The 25606-nt window shown below is 43.9% G+C and overlaps 1 protein-coding gene across 8 annotated transcripts in view; it reads left to right on the top strand.

Moving 5' to 3' along the window:
• msi2b (musashi RNA-binding protein 2b) overlaps window positions 1-25606 on the top strand; it is a 227191-nt gene that overhangs the window by 5464 nt on the left and 196121 nt on the right. For all 8 annotated transcript variants that reach the window (XM_080844891.1, XM_080844889.1, XM_080844890.1 and 5 more), the window contains exon 5: window positions 764-805. In XM_080844891.1, the coding sequence (XP_080701017.1) occupies window positions 764-805 (42 nt within the window). The remainder of the gene's footprint in view (window positions 1-763; window positions 806-25606) is intronic.

Genomic DNA, 25606 nt, shown 5'->3' with positions numbered 1-25606 from the left:
TAAACATGAAGAAGGTGTTTTGTGCCCGCAGACGTACATACAAATGCATAATTGATTGTTTCTCTTAAAATTAAGTCAATTTAGCACTAATAATGACTTCAATGACATGAATTTATTGGTCTTTTCACATTTTCATTCTTAAAAAAAAACAAAACACATTTAGCATTTTTTGTTGAACTAAATTAACATGCTATTACTAAAACAATTTAGTTGACAGCTCTACTGTTATTTGTTTATCTCTGCTTACTCCATCAGCCGTGTGACACCCCAATAACTGCTTCTTTGTAGTTGTCTAATGCATTTTATTAATTGTAGGGTAAGGTCATATGATATAATGTATTTGAATTGCCATGGCATCACACATCCTTAAAAACAATGCACACTTACAAGAACATTCTCCTGAATGAGAACACAGTACAATCCTTATTTTTGATATTTGTGTAGGTCTATTTAATACAGTGTTGGTTTGAAATGCTTTATTTGGGGAATAGTGCTTTATTTTGCCTTAAGATCTTAGAGTCACACGTAATTGTGGTAATCCCTCAAGGGAAAGACAGATTGTTGACATATTGAACCGATGTCCTCCTTCAATACTAAGTCCATGTGTACACATCCAAGGATATACCTTCCCTTGTTGACATTGTGAGTTCCTCTGTGAGTCCAGCCTGTATCGTACACATTCTAATCTGAGTTATGTGTTGCGTTCTTGCATTAATATCAAAATTCTTTCTCTCTTTTCTGTTTTGTTCACTTCTACTGTCAGATCGACCCTAAAGTTGCCTTCCCTAGACGTGCTCAACCCAAGGTAAGAAAGAAATACCAGCTTTTATAAAAAAAACAAAAAAACAAAAACCCAGCAACAAATAAATGTTGAATAAATGTGCTTCCTGCTTATACAACGCTGTGTGAAATGAATAAGAGGCAAAAGGTTAGGTGTTGTGATGCAAATCTGCATACCACTGTTACTGGATGATGTGAAGGTGCTTGCATTATGGGTAGAGGCTTTGTTTGGTCACGGCGTATTTGGGACATATTGCTTACATGTTTGTCAAGAGCCAGAGTTTGTAAAGGACGATCAGCAAAACTGTTTCTCTGTCTGTAGTCAGATTATATTGAATTTATTCAAAGGAAATTGGACAGTTTTATTTTTTAGTTTCTTTACGTTGCAGTTTTTAGTCCAAACAAACCCAAAGATCAAATGTGGAATTTTCCCAACTTGGGAGCACAAAGGGAGTATTGTTGCCTGGCAGTTTCAGATGAAAAAATGCCAGTGGAAAAGCTTTCAAAGCCAAAGCACATGCAGTTCTTAAGGGTTACTATTTGATTGAGAAACAGCACCAGTGTGTGTGTGTGTCTCTCTCTGTGTGTGTGTGTACGCGCACGCATAGTGTGTGTCATTGACTGTGTAGAAGAGTATTCTTTGTTCATTATGGACCACTTTTTATTCTCTCTTTCTAAAATGTTCTTCGTCTTCCAGTTTAAAGTTTAAGTTCTCTTAGCTACTCCAATAAGCAATGATTTGAGGTTCAGTTATGGAACTTCACCCACCCTTTGCTAATGGGATGTCCTTCAGTGTGTCTTTTGGGATTGGGAGTGTCTACATCATCATAATGTATTTTATGATATTAGAAAGGAAAGGAAGGAGAAAGCAAAGCCATTAGTTTCCAGCCACATCAAAGCTGTTTCCTACACTTAACTTCCTCCAGTTTCTACCTCCAAACTATGGTGTCTGCCTTATGGATAGCGCAACCGTCCTTTTCTGATGTGCTGTAGTTCTTATAACACGTTTGTGACACTACTGTTATTTAACTCTTGCACAAAACATCAAATAGTATCTGCCTTGTTGAAGTGAACAAAATTGTGATCATGTGCTCATGGATTGTTGCTAAAAGATACGACGCAAAGTAGGCCACCCTCACAGCCTCAGGCACTCGCAGTTTTGTCTGTAGTCATATTAGCATAGAGGTTTTTGAATGAAATAAGCGTAAGAGGTTTTGATTGACTAGTTTGTGCAGGAATGTACTAGAATTTGAGTGTTAAAATAGACATTGGTTTACCTTTGTCTCCTGTGCTTTAAGGGCAAGCTCATTAGTGAGGACATTGGTTTGTATTTGTTTTAGCTCAAGGAAGGGGAGCCTGGCTGTCCAAGGACCTTAAAGCAATAGGATTAAAGTGGCTGGATTAGCATTGCGACCTTTTATTTTTTACTCATGTGAAATTGAATTGAGGATTCAATATATATCGGGTGACAGCGTGACTGAAATCTTTAGGCCATACTGTTCTCGTTTGAGTCTTGTTAGCTAAGCCCTGGCATTGATCATTGCTTTGTCTCTCCGTGTCCAGCTCCTCTGTTGAGCTGGCCCTGTCTGAGTTATCTTTGAGGTGGTCGCCTCAGATTGGGCTGTCAGTGAAATAGCTGGCTTGTTCAAGTTACAGCATAGCAGACGGAGAGCTCCAACCTTTAAAGTTCGCAATGCATATTTGTAGTCTGTGTTTGTCAGTCTCTGTAACTGTTACTTTCTCTTCCTATTCTCTCTCTGTGCCTCTCTCTATCATTCAATAGGTTTGTCTCCCTGTTCTTGTTCATCTCTCACTCTCTTAATCTCTCTCCTCCTCTCTTTTATGTGCTCTTTCTTTATCTCTCTCTCTCTCTCCCTCTCGTTCTTGTAATTTCTCAAACCCACATCCTACCATGAGTGAGATATGAGGGCCTGTGGAAGGTGGACGGTGTCCACTGCACACTTGTCCTGCTAATTGAAATAAAGAACTTACCGGTCTCGTCCAGAGTAGGGAAATCAATGGAGGAGAAATGACGCACTTGAAAACGAACGAGCTCAACGCACATGCCAACAACACTGGTCCAAATCCAGGCCGCAGGGCCCGAGGCCTAATGCGTTTTTCTGGCTCAGGGTAGATCCAAGATGAATGGAGGCATTAATGGGGGCCCAGCTTCCAGCAGCAGCAGCAGCGGCGGCAGGCAGGCAGGCAGGCAGGCAGGCTGAGCACAGTCCCGATGGTGTTTCTCTTTTGTCTTAAGGAAACTAGGCCCATAATAAGTTTTATGCAAATGCATTAATATACCTTCACTTTTAATCATGCCACTTGATACTTGTGTGTGTATGAGGGAGGAAAAGGAAGACAACACAGCATCACCGGAGAGTGTACTGGCTAACCTAGGAAAAAAACACACTGAGGAAATGATGAAAAAAGGGGAAAAAAGAACGCAGCCAGCCTGTTTTTATGCCTCCCCCCTCTACAAGCAGGAGAGATGACAGTAGCTGAGTTTGGGGTTTATTGTTTTTGAGACATAATAAACATTTTGCTTCTTTTCTCTCTTTGTTCTAACCAAACTTGAGATTGCTTTTCTCGGACTGCTCCCCGTTGTTCACGCTGGAGTTGTTTCACACCCCGTCCCCATAGCTGTAGTGGTGGTGCGTGTCTCGACATGATTATAATTGATGCCACGAGTGTGGCCACCCTACGTTAGAGTGCGCCCACGCGTGCGCCACGCAGAGGGAAGATGGCATGGAGCTTGTTACTGGCTCTCTGAGAAAGCGGTTGTCCTCGCTATTGTTGGAAGCATGTTAAACGACGTGGACTCCAAACTCATGGGGACTGTGATGTGATGACGTGATCAGTCTGTCTCATGATGCACCTGGTCATGCATGGAGGGAACAGATCATTTTGGGATTTGCTGAGCTGGAAATGGGTTTGATAGGAATTAACGTTTGGCCTACTTAATTCGTTTGGTTATGTGTTTGTTATCAAAACTACATTAGCGTTATTAGTGTTTAGTTTGTTATTAGTGGTGTACTGAATTGTGATTGTGCGGCGTTTCAAGTGTTGCGTGATATCACAACCAGGATCCCAAGGGTTGGAATTTATTGACTTCATCAGCACACTTGAGAGGTAGTTTAGTTTTCCAGTTTAGTAGTCGAATGCAAAACCATTCCGTGGGGAGATTTCAATTTGCATTTTATTGCATTTCAATTTGCTTTGAGTCACCTAACAGATTAGCCTGAACCTAACCCCCAACCAACTCTTATTGGTTTTACATATCTTATCAATAAACACAGACGGCACTCTTTCCATTGCTTTGGTCTTAATCTGGATGACAGACCATCTAATTGATAACCTTTGAGAGTGTAGCAGACTGGTGCTTTACTTTACTGTTCTGTTATGCCAGGCACCTGTCTGAATTGGCAGATGTCTCCCTCTCTGTTGGTTCTTTAAGGCCACTTACTCTATATGTAAAACAAGTTTCATCACCTGAATCTATTTAAATAAAGTGAATGTGAATTGGATGGTTTTTAAACAAGTGCCAATATCATCTTCACACCCTGTAGTTTTGTATTAGAAGATGGAGGGCTAAAACTACTGGCTGACATTTTTGCCGAATAATATCTTTGAATGCTGTGTGAGAAACCATGAATAATTGTAATGGCTGATGTTATCGAGCCTCATGGAGCGTCCAGCTGTGTTGTCTGATTTCCTTCCTTAAAGGAGAAGTGTCTAACCCAGTGGAACCTAATGAGAGCCCTCAGCTTTCCTCTGCCTCTGTGCAAGCTAACCTGAGATGTTTTTTGGCATCCCCTGCCACAAAACCTGTCAAAACAATGCTTCTGTTGGGTGCCTCCCCCCCCCCCCCCCCCCCCCCTCCTCACACCCATGCGCATCCACCAACACTCTTGTACACCCTTCATCTTGTAGTGCGACTGTCAGTGTCAGCCAGGTTGATATATTGGTGTGTGTGTGAGAGAAAGTCTGTGTGTTTGTTTGTGTTGTGTGCGCATATGTGTTTGTGGGGTGAGTTTGCCCTTGTACACTCTTATCCATTTAATTTTCTTTCTCTCTACTTTCCGTTCACACTCATGTTCTGGTGCTATATTTTGGGGTGGGTTTTTGTTTTGGGGAGGGAGGGGAAATATTTACACCTTGTACTCTGAGAAACTGTGAAACTGTTAGGCCTCACGGCACACAGCACAGAAGAGGAATGTGTGAAAAATTCCAGCCAAGTTTGGGGAAAAGATTGAGAAGTGAATATTCTATTTTATTACAAGCAGTGGGGTCCAAAGTGGCCATTTTGGTTAGTGGTGCTGTCACAGTAAATTGGTTCCTGCCAGGAAAAAAGTTCTGGATGATGTAGAAATACAGTTCCAATCAGCTGTTTGTACTTATGGTCTGCACTCGTGATAGTAAAGAATTTCAAGCCTATTAAGCTAGTTATCGCAGTAAGAAAACAATACAATATTATGATAGAACATAGGTTATAAGCTCTGTAAAAAAAAAACATGGTCTTTACAGACACGTAGGCTATAGATTAGACGTTTCAAAACTCAGACTCTATGTGAACAACATTTCCAAATGAAAGACACAGTTAAAATAAAATGTCTCCTCATCCTAGTTGCAGTTCCTTTCCTGCCAGTGGCTCTCTTCAGGATCTGGGTCCTCTATTAATCTAATCCTACAATTTAAAAAATGGAATTGGATTAATAGAAACAATTGCAAAGTCAAATATCTGCTCTACACACCATTTGTCTGTGGGTGGTACAAACGTCTGTCATTCAAGCTGTCATTCATCTTAGTTAGAAAGCAATACAGGAACTTGTTTTAAAAAAGCTATACTCTATAAAGCAGATTACTTAAACACCACCAGTAAAATGTGTTGACTACAGGAACACTTCACCTTCTTCCAAATTCCATAGCCCTGAAACCATCAGTCAGGAAGATGCCCATCATTGACTACAACATAATGTTGGGTTAGATCATTTGTTGAGAATTAAAACAAACTGTTCACTTACTGTCATGATTTACAGTACAATCTGCAGAGGTCCGCACTGCTTTTTCCTGCCTAATGGGTCTGGCCTTCCCCCACCTGGTAACAACAATCAGTGGCAGTTAATTAGGTATCGGTTTTCATTCTGTGATTTCATGAACAGTCTGAAGAGGTCAACACCTTCAAAGAGATGTTCAACAATCGACCATTAGGGGGGAAAAACAAAAAAAATAAAATAATTTACTGCTCTAAACCATCAGTCAGGTCTCTGGTAATTCCACGTGAAGTATAGTCTTACTGATCATGTACCATGGCTCTCCTGTTTTTATCGGCTTCATCTCTGGTGGCTCCGTCTTCACCTTCTAGAACCTCTGGCATGTTTCACAGGTGCTGACCTTCAACGCAAATTAACAGAGTCAAATATTAACAGCAAACCACAGCAGACCATCAGTAAATCGAAACTGCCGTGGTTGTGCTTGTCATTAAGAAATTGCAATTAGTCCGAATTAAACTGATATTAATTCACCCACCCAGTCGTCAACATCATCAGTGATGCCAGTTCAGTAGAGTGACAGTGTCAGTAGAGCCTATGATTGATTTTCTTCATCATCCTGTCCGCGCCGAAATGGCCAGTATGGACCTCCTTGAGGACGGCTGCATTCTGCCCCTCAGAGAATACAACTCTCCTCAGAACAGACCATCTGCCCCCCTCTAGAACATGGTGTTGCCTGAACACGGAGAAAATGAGAAAATGTTCATCTCTAGTTCTCCAGCAAAAAAAATATCTAGATGTACGAGATGCATAAGAGGTAAACTATCGAAAATGTCCTAATAATGATAATTCGACTCATTGTGAAAGTAGATCTTAACGATATACTTGTTTTGCGTGACAAATAGCCATTTCCAGAGGATTAACGCTGACTGTTTTGAATGCTAAGTTAGCTAACGTTAGGTGAATTGATTTACTTAATTGATTGGTTAACTTTAGCTTTCTGAGGTTATCTAACAAAGCTGGCTAGCTAGCCCGCAAACAATAACTTACCTAAACCTAAAAGGGATCACTTGCTAACTTTTGTCCCCTAATGTTAAGATATCTGTAGCTAACTAGCTAACGTTAATCTACAGGCACTCCAAACCAGTAATAACATCGCTAATTAATATTACTAATAAATAGCCTTAAAACAAATGTTGGGAAAACTGTAAATAGCCTGTGGTGGTAGAAAGTCCAAGTCGTGCTCTGGTTGCTCTGAGGTGAAATGACGCAGTGAAACTTGATGAACTTCATTTTAATCGTGAGTGCTCACCAGATAGCAATGACTCTGAACAGCTGATTGGAACTATAGTGTTAAGTCATCCGGAACTTTTTTCCCGACCGGAACAAATGTACTGTGACAGAGCCTGCCCAGTGCCAGACACACACACACACACACACACACCCACACCCACACACACACACACACACACACACACACACACACACACACACACACACACACCCACAGACACACACACACACACACACACACACACACACACACACACACACACACACACACACACACACACACACACACACACACGCCATACAAGGGCTTCAGCTCAGCATGGCATTTACTCAGCAAAGCTCTTTCATACACCTCTGTTTTTTTTTCCTTCGAATATTCAAACCTAATCCATTTTTTCGTCAGTGTGTGAGTTTGGTGAGAAAGACATTTCTTTATATAGGGGCCTGGGTTTGATATCCACTGAAATGTGTTTCATGTTCTGCCGGAGCTTGATGCAAACGTTGCATATGATCTGTAGTAGCTTCTGGGGATGAAAGGCTGCATATAAAGGACAACAGCACGGGGAGGCTGTACACCTTCAATCTGAAGACATGAAAAACCCTTTTGCCTTCATCCCCACCACTCCCCCTGTCTCTGTCTTTTCCTCTCACCTTGTTTCTTTGTAGATCTTTTCTCTCTGGCTCGGGCTTCTTTTAAGCTATCCAGATGGTCTGGCTTCTGTTCTTGTGGATTTTTGGAGGTGATAGATTCAGCCAATCATTTTTATAGTCTGCTTTTTTTCCCATTATTTTCATTCTGTTTTGTTTTCCTGATGCCTTATACTGTACTTTAAAGAGCGTTTGGGAATGGAGGTCCTGCTGAAAGAGTTTGGATTGCTAAGCAGAGGGGGGGGTCTGGTGTGATGGGGGTCATGTGACGGCATCTCGTGGCCTGCCTTTGCTCGGTCCGCCGGTACTGTAAACAGTGGAAATAGGCTTCCATTCAAGTCAGTCAGGTTGTGTATGTGCATTGTGTCCACGTGCATTGTGTGATATACATTTCTGAATGCTGTTATGCATGTGGTCTGGTATGTATTTGGTCATGATGTTTAAATAAGTGGCAGGAAGTTGTGGCTGGAGGAAACAAACTGTCTTGCCCGGCCTTAAACTTCATAAACAAAACGATCCATTTTCACTCAGTTTTCAACTCACCTTTATCGATGTTTTACTCTGTGTCATTGATCCTTGGCTGATTTGGTCTAGTCATCTGGTTATCAATTCTCTATGATTACTAACACGGTGGAGTTTGTTCATTCCGCAGTCAATCACTCTTTTGATTGAAAATGACAACAAATAGGTGGAATCGTAGGATAGAACGGACTCTGTGTTCTTCTATGGTCATGGATGCACAATTTCCCAGTGCCTTGAGCAGGCGCATAGCATAACATGGTCCATCAAAGTATAGAGATGTTCATTCAGAATCATGCGTCTGATTTTGTGAGAACTCTATCTCTCCTTCTCTGCCGGACTCTCTCACAGAGTATTCTTGATGAGTTGAAGAGCAAACACTGGAGGGAAATGTTAGTGGTTCTTTCCTTAGAACTTTGTAGACCTGTTTAGGCTTTTGCCTGTCAAAACTTTGCAAGAAAACAAGTTAGTGCCGTTGTGTATTACTTTGTGACAAACAGTTTTGGGAGCATCCTTTTTTTCCCTTGTTTTTTGAAGGATTTGGGTTTTGTGTGTGTGTGTGTGTGTTCGTGCAGTTTCTCAGTGGCTGGATGACAGTTAATTGTGTGTGGTAAGATATAGTGTGTGTTTGTGTTTCGTTTTTGTTGTTTCTCTACATTGTGTAGGTGTGTGATTTTTTCTGCCCTCTGTATGTGTGTGTGTGTTTATTGTTTTTCACTGACTGTCTGGCTGGCTCGATGGCTGCCAGACCTGCCAAACTGTGTGTGTGTCTGTGTGTGTGTCTGTGTGTGTGTGTGTGTGTGTGCGCCAGGGTGTAAGTAAGTAAGTAATTAAGACCTTATTTATATAGCACATTTCGTACAAGAGTTGCAATTTAAAGTGCTTGGGAGGGTGGGAAATTTACATCATTTTTCTGGGGCAATTCTTGCCCCCACTTACTGAAATCCAGGGGCATTTAACAAAAATTGTGCACTTTAAGAAACTTGTGAAATAACATTTAAAGCAACAATATGGAGTTCTGTTCCCAAACTAGTAAGCTAACTTCCTAAAAGGCATGCAAAAGCCTTGCAAACGCCATTGATAGAAGCTTGCCAACACACTTACTGGTGTTTTTTGGCAGTTTAGCTGGCAATGTTATGCGTGTAAAAGCTTTCCTTCCATTTTTGCAGGGTGTACCAGCCCGTTACACAGAACTATAGGGCATATTCAGGATGGCTAGTAGTGGGGAAGACAAAGGTGTTTATCTGGCCTTCACATGACCATATGCTATCAAAATGAATTTGAGGATGGTACCTAAACTAGTTGCCTATAAAACCATATCCCAAAAAGTGTCAAATTGTTGCATAGTGTTACTTTAACCTTTGTTCAAAATGATAAACACACTTATTTAGGCTTACAGTATGTGAGCAATTGTCATCAAATGGCAATGATAAGACTATTAGGCAGTAGCCTACAAATCTAAATGTTTTTTTTAGATTTTTTGGAACAAAAACCAAACAGAAAACACATCAATTAAACAATCATATTCAATTTTATTCTTATTTCTTTGTGGTTATTTATTGCTACTATAACATTCTTTTAAACAACTATAAACAATCGTATTTCTTTCTTTTTTATAATAATAATTTATTATATTTATGGATTTTTGTGTCAACTTTACTCATGTTGTAGCCTACCTACCATAGTAGGCCTACAGGAAATACAGATGGGACTAGTTAGCTAGCTTGCAAGCATGCATTTGTAGCTAACGCACTATCAGAGCTATCTAACGTTAGCTAACTAACATTGAACTAGCTAAACCGAATTTAATAATTTCTAAAATTATTATTACTAGTTATCATTCACCATAGGCGATTGCTTGTTTCCTGGCGCCTTGTGACGAAAGGCCATGTATTTCTGTATGTTTTCGCTACCCTTGATGAAGTCAGAAGAAGAATTTGCCTGTGCTGGATTGACAACGAATTTTTTTTAGCCTTTTTCTCGTCATCGTCATACTCCACCCCAAGCCAATATAGCTTCCATTTTTCAACGGTGGCTGGGTGTGTGAATTTGCTCTTTAGAACCTGAGACTGTGACAGTCTGTGTTTGCTGATCCTCGTTCCTCCTCACTCTCGCATTCACAGATCTGGTTAAGAAGCGCTCCAAATAGTTTTTGTTAGAACGTTCGGTTCTTCACGCAACAATCAGTTAAGACGAAAATCTAAACATTTTATTGCAACTGGACCAGGTCATATATAGGCTACGATGCTTTTGACAAGTTCGTTAAATTATTATTACAGAAAATTATGGGGGCATTTTTTGCCCCTCTCCTAGTAATTTTAGGGGCAAAAGAATATTTCCTTGGGGCAGTTTTGCCCTTTGCCCTTGTGTATTTCCGACGCTGGTGTGCGCGTGTGTGTGTGCGTGTGCGTGTGCGTGTGCGTGTGCGCGTGTATGAGGGAGCAGACTGCCGATCCTGAGCCCTGCTCTATCAGGCCCACTCGCTTGTCTTTGATGCTTCTGCTGCTCTACACGTCATTCTCACGGATGGCTGCAGTAGCTGGGAGCATCTGTGTTTGTGTGTGCGTGTGCGTGTGCCTGTGAGAGAAAGAGAAAGAGAGAACGTGTGCACAAATGGACACGTGTTTATTAGAACTGCATGGATGTCCTTGACAGTGTTTTTGTATCTTCTTCATTCTGTCTGTCCTTGGTGACTGGTATTGTGTGTGTGTGTGTGTGTGTGTGTGTGTGTGTGTGTGTGTGTGTGTGTGTGTGTGTGTGTGTGTGTGTGTGTGTGTGTGTGTGTGTGTGTGTGTGTGTGTGTGTGTGTGTGAAGATGGGTGTTTGGTATTCCTTACGTTTGCGTTTGGTGCACCATTTCGTCATTAAAGTCCCAGGATCTATTCCCTTTCTAAACACAAGCTATGTTGAGAGAGTGCTTGAAGACTCTTCCAGAATGATGCCGCTCTAAGTTGCTTGTAGTTGACATTTCTCATGTATTGCTATCAATTGCTTAAAAGGGAGTTAAAGCTGTTCAAAGCTGGGTCAAGCAAGAGCCCTCAGACTCTGACAGTGATGTTGTGTCTTGCATCTATCTGTAAATTGAGCTGCTGTGTGTGTGTGTGTGTGTGTGTGTGTGTGTGTGTGTGTGTGTGTGTGTGTGTGTGTGTGTGTGTGTGTGTGTGTGTGTGTGTGTGTGTGTGTGTGTGTGTGTGTGTAAGAGAGAGAGTGTGAGAGAGAGAGTGTGAGTGAGGGCTGGAGGGCTGTCTAACCTTGGTCCTCACTTGTGTATTTTCTTTTACAGTATCTGTGGGTCAGAACGATCGTGTGTCTGACCAATCATTTCTGTGCCTTGATGCATTGACTGTTCTTCTCACTGCTGCAGAAGGTTGTGCGGATGTGTGTGTGTGTGTGTGTGTGTGTGTGTGTGTGTGTGTGTGTGTGTGTGTGTGTGTGTGTGTGTGTGTGTGTGTGTGTGTGTGTGTGTGTGTGTGTGTGTGTGTGTGTGTGTGTGTGTGTGTGGATGTGGGCAGCACTCATTTGCACAGCACTGAGACACTATTTTGCCTCCCTCTCCCTCTCTCTCTCTCTCTCTCTCTCTCTCTCTCTCTCTTTCTCTCTCTCTCTCTCTCTGTCTGGATTTCAGTCCTGCGTTCTCCTTGCACTGCCCTCCTTTAGAAGCCTGGGGTGTTCCTCTTTGTGTTGCTTTAGCTCTGTCTCCTGAAGGCCTCTTTCTCTGTGTCAGTTTCTCTCTCCCTATTCAACTGCTCCACTGTGAGTTTACACAGCATTTACCTCGTCTACTTCTCTCTTTCTCTCTCTCTCTCTCTATCTTTCTCTCTCTGCAGTCTTCTAATGTTTTGAGGGCTGTGTGTGCGTGTGAAGGGGGTGGGGGTGGGTGTTAGAATATTGTTCACCAGGCACGTGTATATATGTGCATTTTTATGGTGATACTTGTGGATAATTGGATGCACTTATGCTGGATGCATGTATATATTGTTTATGTGATTATAGGTGTAGGTGTATGCCGTTTAAAGTCAGGTCTCTGCATTCTCATTGGCTCATAGGGTTACTCTTGGTGGACAGCCCCTCTTACAGAGACTGCCTCCCAACTATTTCTTGCCCTCCCTCATTCTCACTCTTTCTCTGTCACACACACTCTCCCTCTCACACTCACTCACTCACCCGCTCGCTCCAGCTTCTCTTCTACAGCATGATAAATCTGATGCTAAATTTAGCGGCAGTTTTTCTCTTGCAGCGAGAGATTACTGGCACAGAGAGGGAGAGGGAAAGGGAGAGGGAGGGAGAGAAAGAGCGAGCAAGAGAGAGAGTGACAGAGAGAGGGAGAGGGAGAGGGAGAGGGAGAGGGAGAGGGAGAGGAAGAGTGGCATGCTTTCTCTCCCCAACAGAACTATTCGGCAGCAGGCGGAGAGTGGGGGTCTTCTCCTGCTTTACTTTCCTTGACAGTTCAAAGGCTGCCTTTTTGTTTGATTGAGTGTATATTTTATGTTTGTTTGTTTGACTTCACGGTGTTAAGACATTTGATCTCTGTATGCCCAACCTCTCCTCAGCTGTAACAATGTTACATGTTGAAATATCGGGATATTGAAATTCCAGGTCCTGGTAGGTCTGTTAAAAATAAATAAAAAATAGGCCTGAGACCTCCGATTCATTCTGCAGAGTATTTCTGAAGGCTGTTTATTGCAGTGCGAAGAGGAGCACAGTGAGTGCTTCTTAACTAAACATTTTTCTTTGACCTTCACTTTGACACCACTCATGTTTTAAGTCAAATGACCTCAGTAGTATGTGACCATGGACATGACAGAGTTCCAGCAAACCCAAGTGGAGAGTGTTGAACAGTTTTTTTCTCTTCCTCCTCTTCCTCCTCCCCCTCCCCCTCTCTTCCTCCTCTCCCTACTTTTCCTCCCCCGTCTACCTCCTCTCCCTTTCTATTAAGATTGTGTTTGTCATTGTTGATCCAGTCAGGGGCGTAATGGTGAACTCACACTGAGCTCTCTGAAGCCAGCTGTACACCCTGCTGCGATGTGATTTCATTCCCCACTCGGCTGTATTGCATTGCCTTCTCTAAAAAGAAAAACACCTTAAGAAAGCACATATAGATGCCAGCCTTGATTTGCTGCCTGGTGTCATTGTGATATGAAGAAGCAGCCACTTTGAGAGAACACCATTTTTTTTATTTCGATCAGAGACCATTTGAGATTTACTTACTCTTTGCATTCTTGTCAATGTAAAATTCCGTCCCGATCGATACCAGTCAGATCTGTCTTTTCTGTTGATGATGAGAAGCTGATAGGGGAGCTACCGTGACCTGCTGCAGAGCGGTGCAGTGCTAAGAGCTCTCCACCTGTGGGGAAAGAGACTTGGCGAGGGCCCCTCTCGCCCATAGGGAACCGTATCCGTGGGTGACGCGGCTCAGGTAATTCAGAGCCGGCCCCCTAAACTGGTCCCTGGTGACGGGTGGATTCAAGCCCAGAGAACAACAAGGCTCACATAGAGACGCCGCTGTAGCCTGTGCTGGGGCTGTTAGGGGAGGCTCAAAATGCTTCCTGGTTTCCAGTTTTACTCCCGACAGTGTGTCAAGGCACGGCGCTTTGATGTTTCTTGTTCAAGAAAAGAGACAAATATATGTGTTTGACATTCGTCTCTCGCGAGCTTGCGTTACATGTAAACCCACCCCCCCCCCCCCCCCCCCCCCCTCCAAGAGCGTATCCACTTGTCAGAGCAAACCTACTTGACAGCCCTAGTGACAAGCTCACAAGGCTGCTTCTTGAGACTTGTGATGTCATGCTTGTTGTTTCCATGACATGTCCTTGCCAATGTGTATGTGTCTCCTAAGTACCGGCACAAGACACTTCACATTTTATCCTCTCTGCTATTGAATGAATGGCTGACGCCTTTCAACATTCAAAAATTCAGAGCCTGCAGTGTTGTTTCTTTTGTTTTGTTTGGGTTGGTGGAGAGCTTCTCAGACCTGGCAGTGTTCCCCTGTAATCACCCTGTGCCTGCCTTCCAAGCTGATGTTTCTGCCTGGATCATCCACTCCCTTCCCTGCTTTATGTCTCTCCTCCATCTGTCAGGTGCCTTGTAGTGGGCCGGCCCCTCTCCACTGTGTGCTCTCTATAGCACCTCGCCCTCCTCTATGGAGAATTTATGAGGGGCCATTAGGACTTCCCCCAGCACTGGAATTGCAAATGGTGCGGTGCTTTTATTTTTGGGTCTGTCACTGGCAGTGTGAGTGTGTGTGTGTGTGACAGTGTGTGTGACAGTGTGTGTGACAGTGTGTGTGTGTGTGTGTGTGTGAAGAGAGTGAGCTGAGGCGCTTGGTGTGATATTGATACAGCTCTCTCTTCTAGCGCGTGCACCAGCTGCTGCATGTTACTGCTGTATAGATGTGTAGGTGTATCGGTGTAAGCTTGGGCCTCCATCTGACCTTCGTAAGTTAGCTGGAGACCTGGTGTCTGTGCCCTGACTACTACCTGCTTGTACAAGGAAGAGCATTAAGCGGTTTGATAAAGGGCTGTAATTGTCAGTGCACCAATAAGGAAGCTGAGTACATGGAGGATGTAGGATTCTCTTCACCCCCCCTCCATTTTGTCTACTGTTTGTTTGCCACCAGTCCAGTGTGAGCTCTGATAGATATGGTTTAATGACGGTGCGGCCATACGTTTTCAGTGATCAATGGGAAGCCAAAGCTAAACATCGTTGTGCATTGACACCCTCAAATAGCACTGCTTGGGTCTGCCCGGTCATAATGGCGCTCTCTCATTAGGCTGACCTGAATGTTTGAAAGGTCTTGTTCATTTACGTTCTTCCTCAGCACTGTAGCTCTGATCAGTGGCAAAGCTGAGGCTAACCCAGAGTGACTCTTCATTAGGACGGCAGTCACAACTTTCCCCCTTCCCCCCGCGCCCTTTTTAACGACGGCGAAAAAAGGAAGCAATTACAGACGAGTCACAGGTGGCGTTTTATCCAAAGACAAACAAATCAAGAAACAAGAAAAAAAAAACCGGATGACTTGCATCGCGTTCAACACCTAGTCGGCCTATGAGGCGTAAAATGTCAACTCTCCCGTGGGTGGCAGAGGTTACGCTCCTGTGACCCCCGTTGCTATGTTACAACTCGCCGCTGCGACGGCGGTCTCAGAGTCGTGCACTACCCTGGTGTTCCCCACCTGTGGCCTCCTCACTGAGGGACAGGTGAGAGCTGTCATTACGGATGCTCTCAGGCTCACCGTTCTGGTCGCCACGGAGGAGAATGTAGGTCAAATAGCTTGCAGGTTTGTCTAGACGGGCCCCTTGGGGGCCGAGAAGATTTGTGTGAAAAGGCTTTCACTGTACATTGATTTGAGCGAGGAAACGTCAGGAGAAAGGGGACTCCTAATAAAAATGACTCCAACTCCTTTAATTAGACTATCCTGGCTGTTTATTGCCAGGATGGTTGCTTTGGGTTTCAGAATAATAACCCAGAGTTTCCTAACAGTCTGGGGCTTTCACCTATACAGACCGTAATCTGCAGATGCTATAATTCGTTGTGTTTGGATGCTTGCTTGTTATCGCTCATGTTTGCAAGACGAGTGTGAGAGGAAATTGTGTAAAGAACTACAAGCCCTAAAATGTTGCCCAAAAAGCTTTCAGCCTGTTATTAAATGGCCGCACTTCTCATAATAATCCCTGGTTGGCGTTGCTTGGGTTTGACTTGGTGCCCATAAAACCCAAGTGACAAAAAGCTCAAGGCGAATGGCCACCAACATGTGTTATCTGTGTGCGTGAGTGTGGACCGTACATTCCCAGGGCTCTTGGAACAGACGCTGTAGTGCAGCTCACGCTAGTTCCGTGGCATACCAGAACTCCGCCCCCCCCCCCCCCTTCTTTCACAGACACACGTCCATCCCAGCTGTGACCCTTGGTGACCGGACGCTCTTTCATGCAGGCTTGGAGCTCCTTTGGGAAAGGAGATGTGTTTTCACTCCAGGAAGAGATTGTTTGTTGATGGGTCACTGTAATTCGCCCCCCCGTCTTTGTTTCCACAGCTGTCATTGCAGAGGTTTGCGTGTTCTTCATTTGACCTTGGGCTGCCTGTTGCTATCAGTGTGTCCTCATGGAGGCACCATGGCAGGTGCTGGCCTACATGAGCATTTCATTGGTTACTGCAGTGTGTGTTTTTTTGTCTCTCTCAATTGAGGACAAAACTTTTCTCTGTGACTTTTGAGGCCGCTGCATACTTCTAATTTGCAGCCTCTTTTACTTTAAACGGTCAGAAAGCTGTTTACTGTATACGCTGCAGGGAAGCTTGCTTCAAGTTTTGTTTGTCCTTTGAGCAGAGTAGAAAATGGACGGACACTGTTTTTGTAAGTGTGTGTGTAGGTGGAAGGGAATTTGCCTTTCAAGTGGACTAACAACAATAAGCTCCCCAATAGGTCTGAACTGAAAAGTTCAATTAAGTTATTATTCCAATTAAACGCCCCCTCGGTCAAGTCTAAAAATGTAAAGGGTAATTCAGGGTTGATGATTCAATGCCTGCAGCTCTTATTCATGAGGTCTAGACACGCAACTGTGCTTTCCCCCCCGTTTCCTTAAGCAAAGGGATAAAATTTCAAAATATCAAAATATAGCCTCTTGCTAATCTAAGTTGCATGCCGAGGCACTGTAGCCCTCGCACAACGCTACACCTTTGTGTTCTTTGATTCGATTGTTCCCTATTGCTGTTTTTATGAGCGCCCTTCTACCCTTCATCAGACTTGGGAGTGAACGCCTGGTAGCTCCGTGTAGAGGACACAGCCAGAGCACGAGCACAAATAAAACTGGCCTCAAAGGACGTCTGGCCGAAACGAGAACACTTTCAGGCCGCGTCGACGGCGTGCATTTATAGATATCAGCAATAAGGTGAAAGAACAACGAGGTGAAAATAAACACGGAGTAGTCACGGCTCAGCCTGTGGACCTTAAGCCCGGAGAAGCAGCTGTCCTGACTGGGGCTGCTTTTGAGTAATGCAGAAAAGATTAATAGCCAGAGGGGGAGGACAGTAAATTAAAGTTGATTTATGGCACATAATACACACCGCTGTGCAGCTCATAGAATTACACACTGGGACTTTAATTCTGCTCTGTCTATCAAAACAGGCAGCTGATGAATATTGGAACAGAAATTACACAAAGTAATTAACAATAAAAGAGTGCAGCTTTACAAACTATCTACCCATTAATTCAGGCCGTCTGGTGCTGGCGCTGTGGATGTGGATGGACTATGCAGTCAGAGCCACAGAAAAGAGAGGATGAAGGGGGAGGGATGAACTAAATCAAGATGGATGGGTTGAGGGTTTTTTCCCCTCTCCTTGCTGTTAGTGATTCACAAAACTCTCACGGTTTAGGTGTGCGCCGGCAGGCTCAGGCATCATTATATTGATTAAGTGTGCTTATTGATATGTATCAGTGAGGCTATTGATTCTCCTGGCAGCATATTGAATGATGTTTCTAAATAGAAAGCAGGAGCGAACCCCCTATTGTTCCTCGGTTCCCACACACAGCCTAGGCCTAGTTTAGTGCTAGTCTACTGCGTTTCCTCTCATGAATACACTAGAAGAGAAAAGTACAAACGTATTGCAGGAATGGGAGCGTTATAAGAACTCTGCTCAGAGCACTCTGGGATACAGTATTTGATGATCTGTATTATATCAGATAGCAGAAGATGCTAACAATCAATCCTAGTGCCGAGTTTTCTATTTTTTAAAGTGTACATTGAGCCTGTGAATCATTTTTAAGGACAATGAAAGTTGCTTTAATGTGTGGCACATAGAAGCTCGTAATCAAATCATTGAGTTATTTTTTTATTATTTGTTAGTGTTTTGAAAGATTTCAAAATGTAAAACAAGCTAAACGCCTCCTTCTTTCACCTATACTCTGCAAGCTGCTAAACAAACACGTCTCAGCTCCAAAGTCAGCAAATAAGACAGGGAGAGGAGATGAGGAGAGGAGAGGAGAGGAGAAGAGAAGATAAGATGAGGAGAGGAGACAGAGGCCCTGAGTGAGAGAGATGAAGAGACTGTGTGAGCTGAAGGAAAGCAAAAAGCAAATAGCCATTGACAAGGCTGATTCCCTGCTTGGCAGCTCCTGAAAACAAATTTGCCGCTTCAGGTTAAATTCCGATTGAATTAAGTCTTGATTTTTTTAAAAATATAATTAATGTTGCTGAATGAAAGAGCCGGTATGCGCCATCTCTGCAGTCTCTCTCTCTCTCTCTTGCTTGCTTTCTCTCTCACACACTTACACACACACACACGTATTCATGCTCACACACACACACACACACACACACACACACACTCTCACACACACACACACAAGCACTCCCTCTGTCCCTGTCTCTCTCACAGAAACAGACGCACATACTTCCTGTGTCTGCCCCCCTCCCCCCTCTCATACTGTCTCTTGGATCTGAAGCGCAGTCAGGGCTGAGAAGAGAAGCAGGCCTGCTAAAAGTAGCCATCCTAGATGGCACAGAAGGACAGCAGTGCGGTCCTGGCTCTTCCCCCCCTCTATCTCTCTCTCCTCTCTCTCTCTCTCCCTCGCTCTCTGCTTCTCCCTCGCTCTCTCTCTCTCTCTGTCTCGCTCTCTGCCTCTCTCTCTCTCTGGGCTAACTCTCCCCTCTCCTTCGGACTCTGATTACAAGGGTAGAACCAAAGGGCACGTGTAGTGAAGGCTCTATTTCAGTATGCCTGAGCCTCTCTCTCTCTCTCTCTCTCTCTCTCTCTCTCTCTCTCTCTCTCTCTCTCTCTCTGAAGTTGAGGCCCTCCTCTGTCAGAGCTCTTTCCCCCCCATGACGCACTCCCTCAACAGCTGAATGCTACACGCTAATTCTCTCTCGCTACTCTTTAACTGCGTACTGGCTCCACAAGGACAACGCCATACATGTAGTTTGACCAGCACATTTGTGTCATCATTGACTTCAGTGTCACACTGGTTTGAATTTGTAATGGATTATAAACGGTTGTTTGGCAGCTGTTATTGTAGCTTATCAATTCCATTCTCAACAACGTGAGTGCTTGCTAGTGTGGGTGAATTCACAGTGGTAGTAGAGGAATGTCCCCCTCATACCTCTGTGCTGCTCTTAAAGTCTCTTTTCTCCAGAGCGTGTGAAACATTACCCTCTCTGAACTGCGAATGCAAATGCTAGGGTTGTAAAATGGGAAATTGTGTGCCTGACATATAGCGCTAGTCCATTATCATTACGTTGAAATGCATTTTGATTTTCCCTTGTCAGCTCATTTAGTTACCACGTAATAACACACGCGGCGAGCGCTTTGCCATCTCTGCCGCCGATGTTGGCACGGTAGCTTTACAGAACTGCGCCTCAATAAGATTTATAACTTCTGTTTACCAGTTAGATTATGTTTACCATTTGCTTATTACTCTGTCAGGATTTTATCTGTATCTTTCTTCTCCGGCCCCCTCCTCTCTGAAACAGCAGCCTATCTTTTACAAGTGCCAGCAAGACTAGAGACGGCACAGAAAGCCGGTCCCAGAGGCGGTGGACAGACCCCTGATGTATTCAGCTGTGCTCACTCTTTTTCATGTATTTGTGCCTATTGCATGAGTGTTACACCACATTATTCTGAATGGTGCTTGTTATGCGTGATGGAGTCTGTCAGTTGTATTTGAGTCTAGCCTTCCTTCAGTCAATATATTTTAACATTACCCTTTTTTTTCCTTTTCCTTTGCAAAATACTTTTGCCGGTGTTATAGTCAGCCTATATTTCTCTTCCTCTTTCCTCGCACTAGTTCTCTCCGTGTGCTGTTGGATTACCCTCCTGTCTCTTGCCCTGTAAAATCCAATTCCATTGCTTTTCACTGCTGGTAGTTTATGGTGAGCCATGAAGATAACTGCTTGTGTAAACAAAAGCCATTTAAATGCTATGTTCCCACCAAACACACTGAGCTATTGTATGGCATCAGCATACCTGCAAAAATGCAGAGATGTGCTAGCATTAGGTTGAGCTCTCTTGAGCTGACTTTATTTTAAGGGCTATTTATTTGTGTATTTATATGTATGAAACACTCCCATAACTGCCTGCTCAAAGGTTCAACACATCATTATTGTCCTGTGGGAGCCATTGGGCCGGTGCTTAAATGCAGGGCCCGTGCTGATGTGTGCAGAACCGGCGGCGCTGGGAGTTCCAGGGTTCTGTGGGTGGGCGTGGGTCTGGGCAGGGGCTGCGGCTCCTGGGTCGGCCCCGGGCCCTCCGAGGTTAACCCCTGTGGGCTGGGCCACAAGAGACTGGACGCAGTCGTAATTGAACACAGGTTTGCAGCGTTCACTTTAAGTACCGCAAGAGTAGAGCCTGGAGGACAGAGATGGGGGGGTGACTGGCAGTTGTAGTCTTTCCTACTGTATTAGGCCATGGACACAGGTTCAGGTTCACATAAGCACTTGAAGCTGATGTTGCCGTTTTTATCACACTTTGCATCACCAGTCATATGAAAGAGACCCTATGCATGTTTCTAGGCAATATTTTTGGAATTTCTTATACAATTATTATGATCACTTATTTGTATTTGCGTCATGGTTGGGTTCCTTTGTTACTTTGGAAAGGGAATTCTTGCGTTGGTGTGAGAGCACATGCTTTATTTATGGCTGTCAGCACTGGTGCAAAGGCTAGGATTATTTTTTTTTGCCTGTGTTGTGTTTGTGTACCTTGGTGTCCTGACTCATAGCCTTTTGTTTTGAGCCTCCCTCCTTCCCTGTGTGCCTGTGCTTGTTGTAGCGAGGCGGTGGGTGGGTGGATGGATGGGGTACATTCTGTGACCCTCTCTGTCAGGCTGCCTTGCGGCTCAGCACCCCTATTTACACAGCTTTTACATCTCACTGTTCTGTAGAGGGATGCAAGCAAGGGGAATGTAAGATCAGGGTGCAATTCAACTGATTTGACTGTTGCTGGGTGTTTCTCTTTGCCATGCTGAGGCTGTGCTGATGCTCTATGTTCCACCATGGGCTCATGTGGGATGTGGAAAGGGAATACGTTGTCTGTAGTGTAGCTGTTACAGGATTGAGTCTAGTCTTGACATGGGATGTCTCATTACAGTGACTTTTTGTCTATGATACGTCATGTAGTGACACCTGTCACGATGGTGAAAATAAACACCAACTGAGTTTCGATCTTTTGTATCCCATTCCACAATTCCTTGGAAATGTTTTGAAACCCCCTCACCTATCAGCAATCACCCCTGACCTTCAGTTGACCTCCATGTCCCTTTTCCTACTGTCGCTTGTTTCTGCTCATCACTCAGGGCTGAACTGACAAAAACCCAAACCGCTGCTCTGGAACTCCACTTCCTGAAAGGTGTGCCAATTTCTTTCTTGTTGTTTGTCGTGTTGGTTTTGTCAGCTGTATGCAGACAGTTGGAGTTCGGGTCTCCACCATCTTCAGCTGTTTGTAGGTGGTGGCAGGGGGGGGGGGGGGAGTTGGAGTGGGTAGAATGATGACAAGCCGCTATGTACGGCTTCTCCACAGGTGCAGGAGGTCTGGCGTATGGGCGGTGTTTGCTCGGCGCTTCACTCCGCTGTGCCGACAGTGCCTGTTTGTTTGGGTGTTGTTTTCAGTAAGCAGCACCGTGTTTTTAGCGCTGTCAGCTGTCACGTAACACTGCATCAAAGCAAAAACGCGCTCCCCTTGAAGTTACAGCCTGTAGTCGGAGCAGCTCTCCGGAGTGTAGACAACCCCTCTTCCTGTCTGCACCACTGGGAAAAAAATCAAAAATCCTCTCATGAATTTCTTTATTAATTTGCCTCTTCATGTGTCAATTGTTGTTTATTTTGCACGTTCGTGTGGATACGCAAAAAGCCCCCACTGATGAGAAGTGTGTTTGCGTTTGTGAGGTTAACGAGGGTACAGGGGCAGGATGAGATGGGTGAGGCGCTGCAGCTTTGCGTCGACGTTTGCGCTGACAGGTAATAGACTACTGGCTTCGAAAGAGAGATTCTTAGGTCAGGTGCCTCCGAGATGAAGGAGTCAGACCCTTGTCTCTGTGCCCATCTCTGGGACTGTGGGTTGTGCCGAGGTGGCACCAGGGGTGGTACCTGGGTGGCGTTGCTCTCTTGTAGCCAAGGCGTGTGGAGATGGGAGTCCTGGAAACAGGTCTTGTGACTCACAAAGGCAAACATATCAGCTCAAATTCAGCTCTCATCTCTCAGCAGACCTTGTATTTATGTTTTTTTTTATACGTATTAGGTCAAAGTGCCTTTAACCTGGGAGGTCTACGAAAATGTTCATATGTTCAATGTCTTTTCACGCCTAACAAAATCAATGGTGTCTTTGTTTTTTGTCTATTTTCTTTCTTCGTTTTGCGGTATATTTTTGTCAGGTTTGTCTATTATCTCTCAATTCCTCTCCACCGGGTCAGTGTTGAGGGCCTGGTGCAGCAGGCTGGATCTTTGGGCTAATCTTCAGCCCTTAAACACAGCGCAGCCAGTCGATGAATCCCCAGGATTCCATTACCGTGTAGTGAGCAGCAAACCTCCGCTAATTAGCCAGGAATTGAATTTTCAAGGCGCTCCCCTCTTTTGGTTTCTTCATAGGCGACCAGACAACGGTGTGTGTAAAGGTGCTTTTTCTGGGAGAGTGGGAACTGTAGCTCCTCTAAGCTTTCATGGGATTCCTCTCCTCTCCTGTCCTCTGCAGTGCTTTGATTTAGGAATGTGATTTATTCTGTGCTGTTTCCCTGGCCATTTTCTGAGCAGTCTCATCGTTAATATCCCTTCCCTGTTCTGGGTGTTTGCTGGACGGGGTGGGTCACTGTTGTTGTTTTCTTATAAGGCTGAAGTATAGCTAGTGACACAGAGGAATGGAAGTGGTATGGTGTCATCTGGTCTCTTCTGCATTATCACAGCATTTGTGACACACGCAGTGAAGTCCAGTAGTTTGGACAGATTGTATCTCCCTCCAGTGTTGAGAGCGGCCCCGATTTCTTTACGCAGCCCTGCTGCTGTATAATGGTGTGCATTTTCCTGGCTCTGCAGTCCTTTCAGTAATAATGACTGCAGAAAAAAATAAAACTGGGTTATTTTCGGTGGCAATATTTGTCTCTCCAAGCTGCATGGGGCACCATTCGGTGCTGGAGAATATGCTATTTAGCCTACATTCTTTATACAATTGCCAAGGGTATGGATATCTCTGCTCCTTTAAACATAGCACTCTACAGTCTGCCTGACCCATCCTCCTGGCAGTAAATTACATATTGTCACATTTTGAAAGACCAGTCATTTTTTACCAGCATGGTTTAATTACCTGCCCCCTAGTTTGTTTATTTACGCATTTGCCATTTTTATGAGTAAAGAATAATAAGAAGAGCTCCGAGCTATTTGCATAGATGTATATCAGGTAATAAAATGTTCCTTTCATTTTAAATTATACTGTAATTAAAAGCTGCACTGCAATTTAAATCATCAGAGGAATGTTCCTCCGACACCAATTTGTGTAAATGGTGCTGGCAGTCATGTAGGGGGAAATGGACTTTTTTATGTGACGCGGTGGTGAAATATGGGTGTGGTCCTATTCTGGTACCTGGTTAGGAAGGAAAGTGGGAGGAGAAGGGAGATAATTGAGTGTGGAGGCAGGTGATATGTTGGAAGAACAGAGTTCATTATTGTTTTAAAATATCACACTGCATTGTTGCTATCCCTGTCTTTCTGTCTTTCCACACGTCTATCTTCTGTTTGTTATAACTGTCCTTTACAAAATCTTTTGGTCGTCATTCCTTTGACTTAGCCTTGTGGATCCCAAAGTCTGCTATTGTCTTTCTCTCATTCACAGCACAGCATTGCCATAGCACAGTGTGTTAGAGGTATATAAAGGGAGGACCAGACAGACGAACGATATCAACAGTCAGATATGTTAGCAATCACGACAAAAACATCATCTTTTCATAACCTTCATTTGAGCACTTTGTGAAGTTTTCGAGAATGTAGCCAAAGCGTGGTCTAAAGAATACTGTCAGCAGCCAACACATAAGCATACAAGTGAAAATGTATTGATAAGTGTCCCCAAATGTGAATGGGAATACGAGAATGACTATGTACAAAAATGAACAAGCAGGATGAGAAAAAACACCCTACTCAAAGACAATGTAATGAGTTTCTTGGCAAGGAAATCACACTAGTTTGATCTGTGAACACTAGACCCAACTGACTCATCACTGACATCAGTTTTCTCCTCAGTACATGCAGCTCCTCCTGTGATGAAAAAGTAACATTCCTTCCGCATTTACACGTTTATCTCCTCCCTGGTATCACCGGCAGGTGTTATGGGGAGCCAAACTTTAGTTAGCTGGTTGATTGGCACATTCTGAAACACCATGAAAGCACCCATTGAATAAACATTTAATATAAACCTGGAAATGAATCAATCAATAATAAATTCCAATTTGCATTGGCTAGACACCACTAGAATACTCAATACATATGTTAAAAATGATAAGGTGGTATGCCAAACTATTAATATTGCAAGCTAAAATGTTTATACAGCGTGATGTGGAGCTTGATCGTTATGTATTTCAAAAAAAGGAGGTTGAGGACTGTGACGATCGTGGTGCGACCGCACATGAACCGCACACTCCTGCCCTATCTTTTCAACCACTATGGCACCCAAACAGACATGGCACACACACGCACACAAAAACACTCAGACCACTGATTGCAATTGGATCCACCTAATGGAAAATGTTAATTGCCTAAGACTGGCAGAGGGGGACACTACAAATGGTCTAAGCCATACCACTTGAGTAAGGTGGCTTTTACAAACATGTCAGACATTATGTATTTATGTTTTACATAGTTATTTCTTTGTTTGATATTTGAGGAAATACTATGTTTAGTTTTTGTGTCTACCCCTGTGTGTAGAAATGGTGCTGGCCGCCAGGTATATATGTTCATTGTTCTGTGTAGTTCAGTTAGTCTTGTCATGTCAGGTATGTGTTCTGCTGATTTTTGTCCTCTACCCATTTAGAGGCAAAGCAGGTATTTTAATTGTACTGCTGAATATTGTCCTCTACTCCATTTAGAGGCTGAGCAGGTGAGACTGTGGAGACTGTTGCTCTTTGTCCTCAGTATGTTTGTGAGGCTTAGCAGTTCTCCTGGGTATTTTGAACCCTAATTAAACTTTATATTTAAACTCTTGTCTCTGAGCTTTCGGGCCAAACCCACACATTTCGACGGCAACCGAGGGCTCGGTCCGTCACAAGGACATCAGGTATTTGCCAGTAAGAAGAGATGGCTTCATCTCCCGATCTCTCTTTTTCTGTGACGTTCTTATGCTACTCACATCTCCTTTGGAGGTTTTGATGAAGGGACTCTGGAGAAGAGATGTCATTATAAGTGTGTGTGTGTGCGTTT

Source organism: Sprattus sprattus, assembly GCF_963457725.1.
Source record: "Sprattus sprattus genome assembly, chromosome: 9".
In the NCBI taxonomy this organism is placed as follows: Eukaryota; Metazoa; Chordata; class Actinopteri; order Clupeiformes; family Clupeidae; genus Sprattus; species Sprattus sprattus.
The sequence above is the reverse complement of the archived record's forward strand: the minus strand, read 5'-3'. Positions and strand labels throughout refer to the sequence as shown.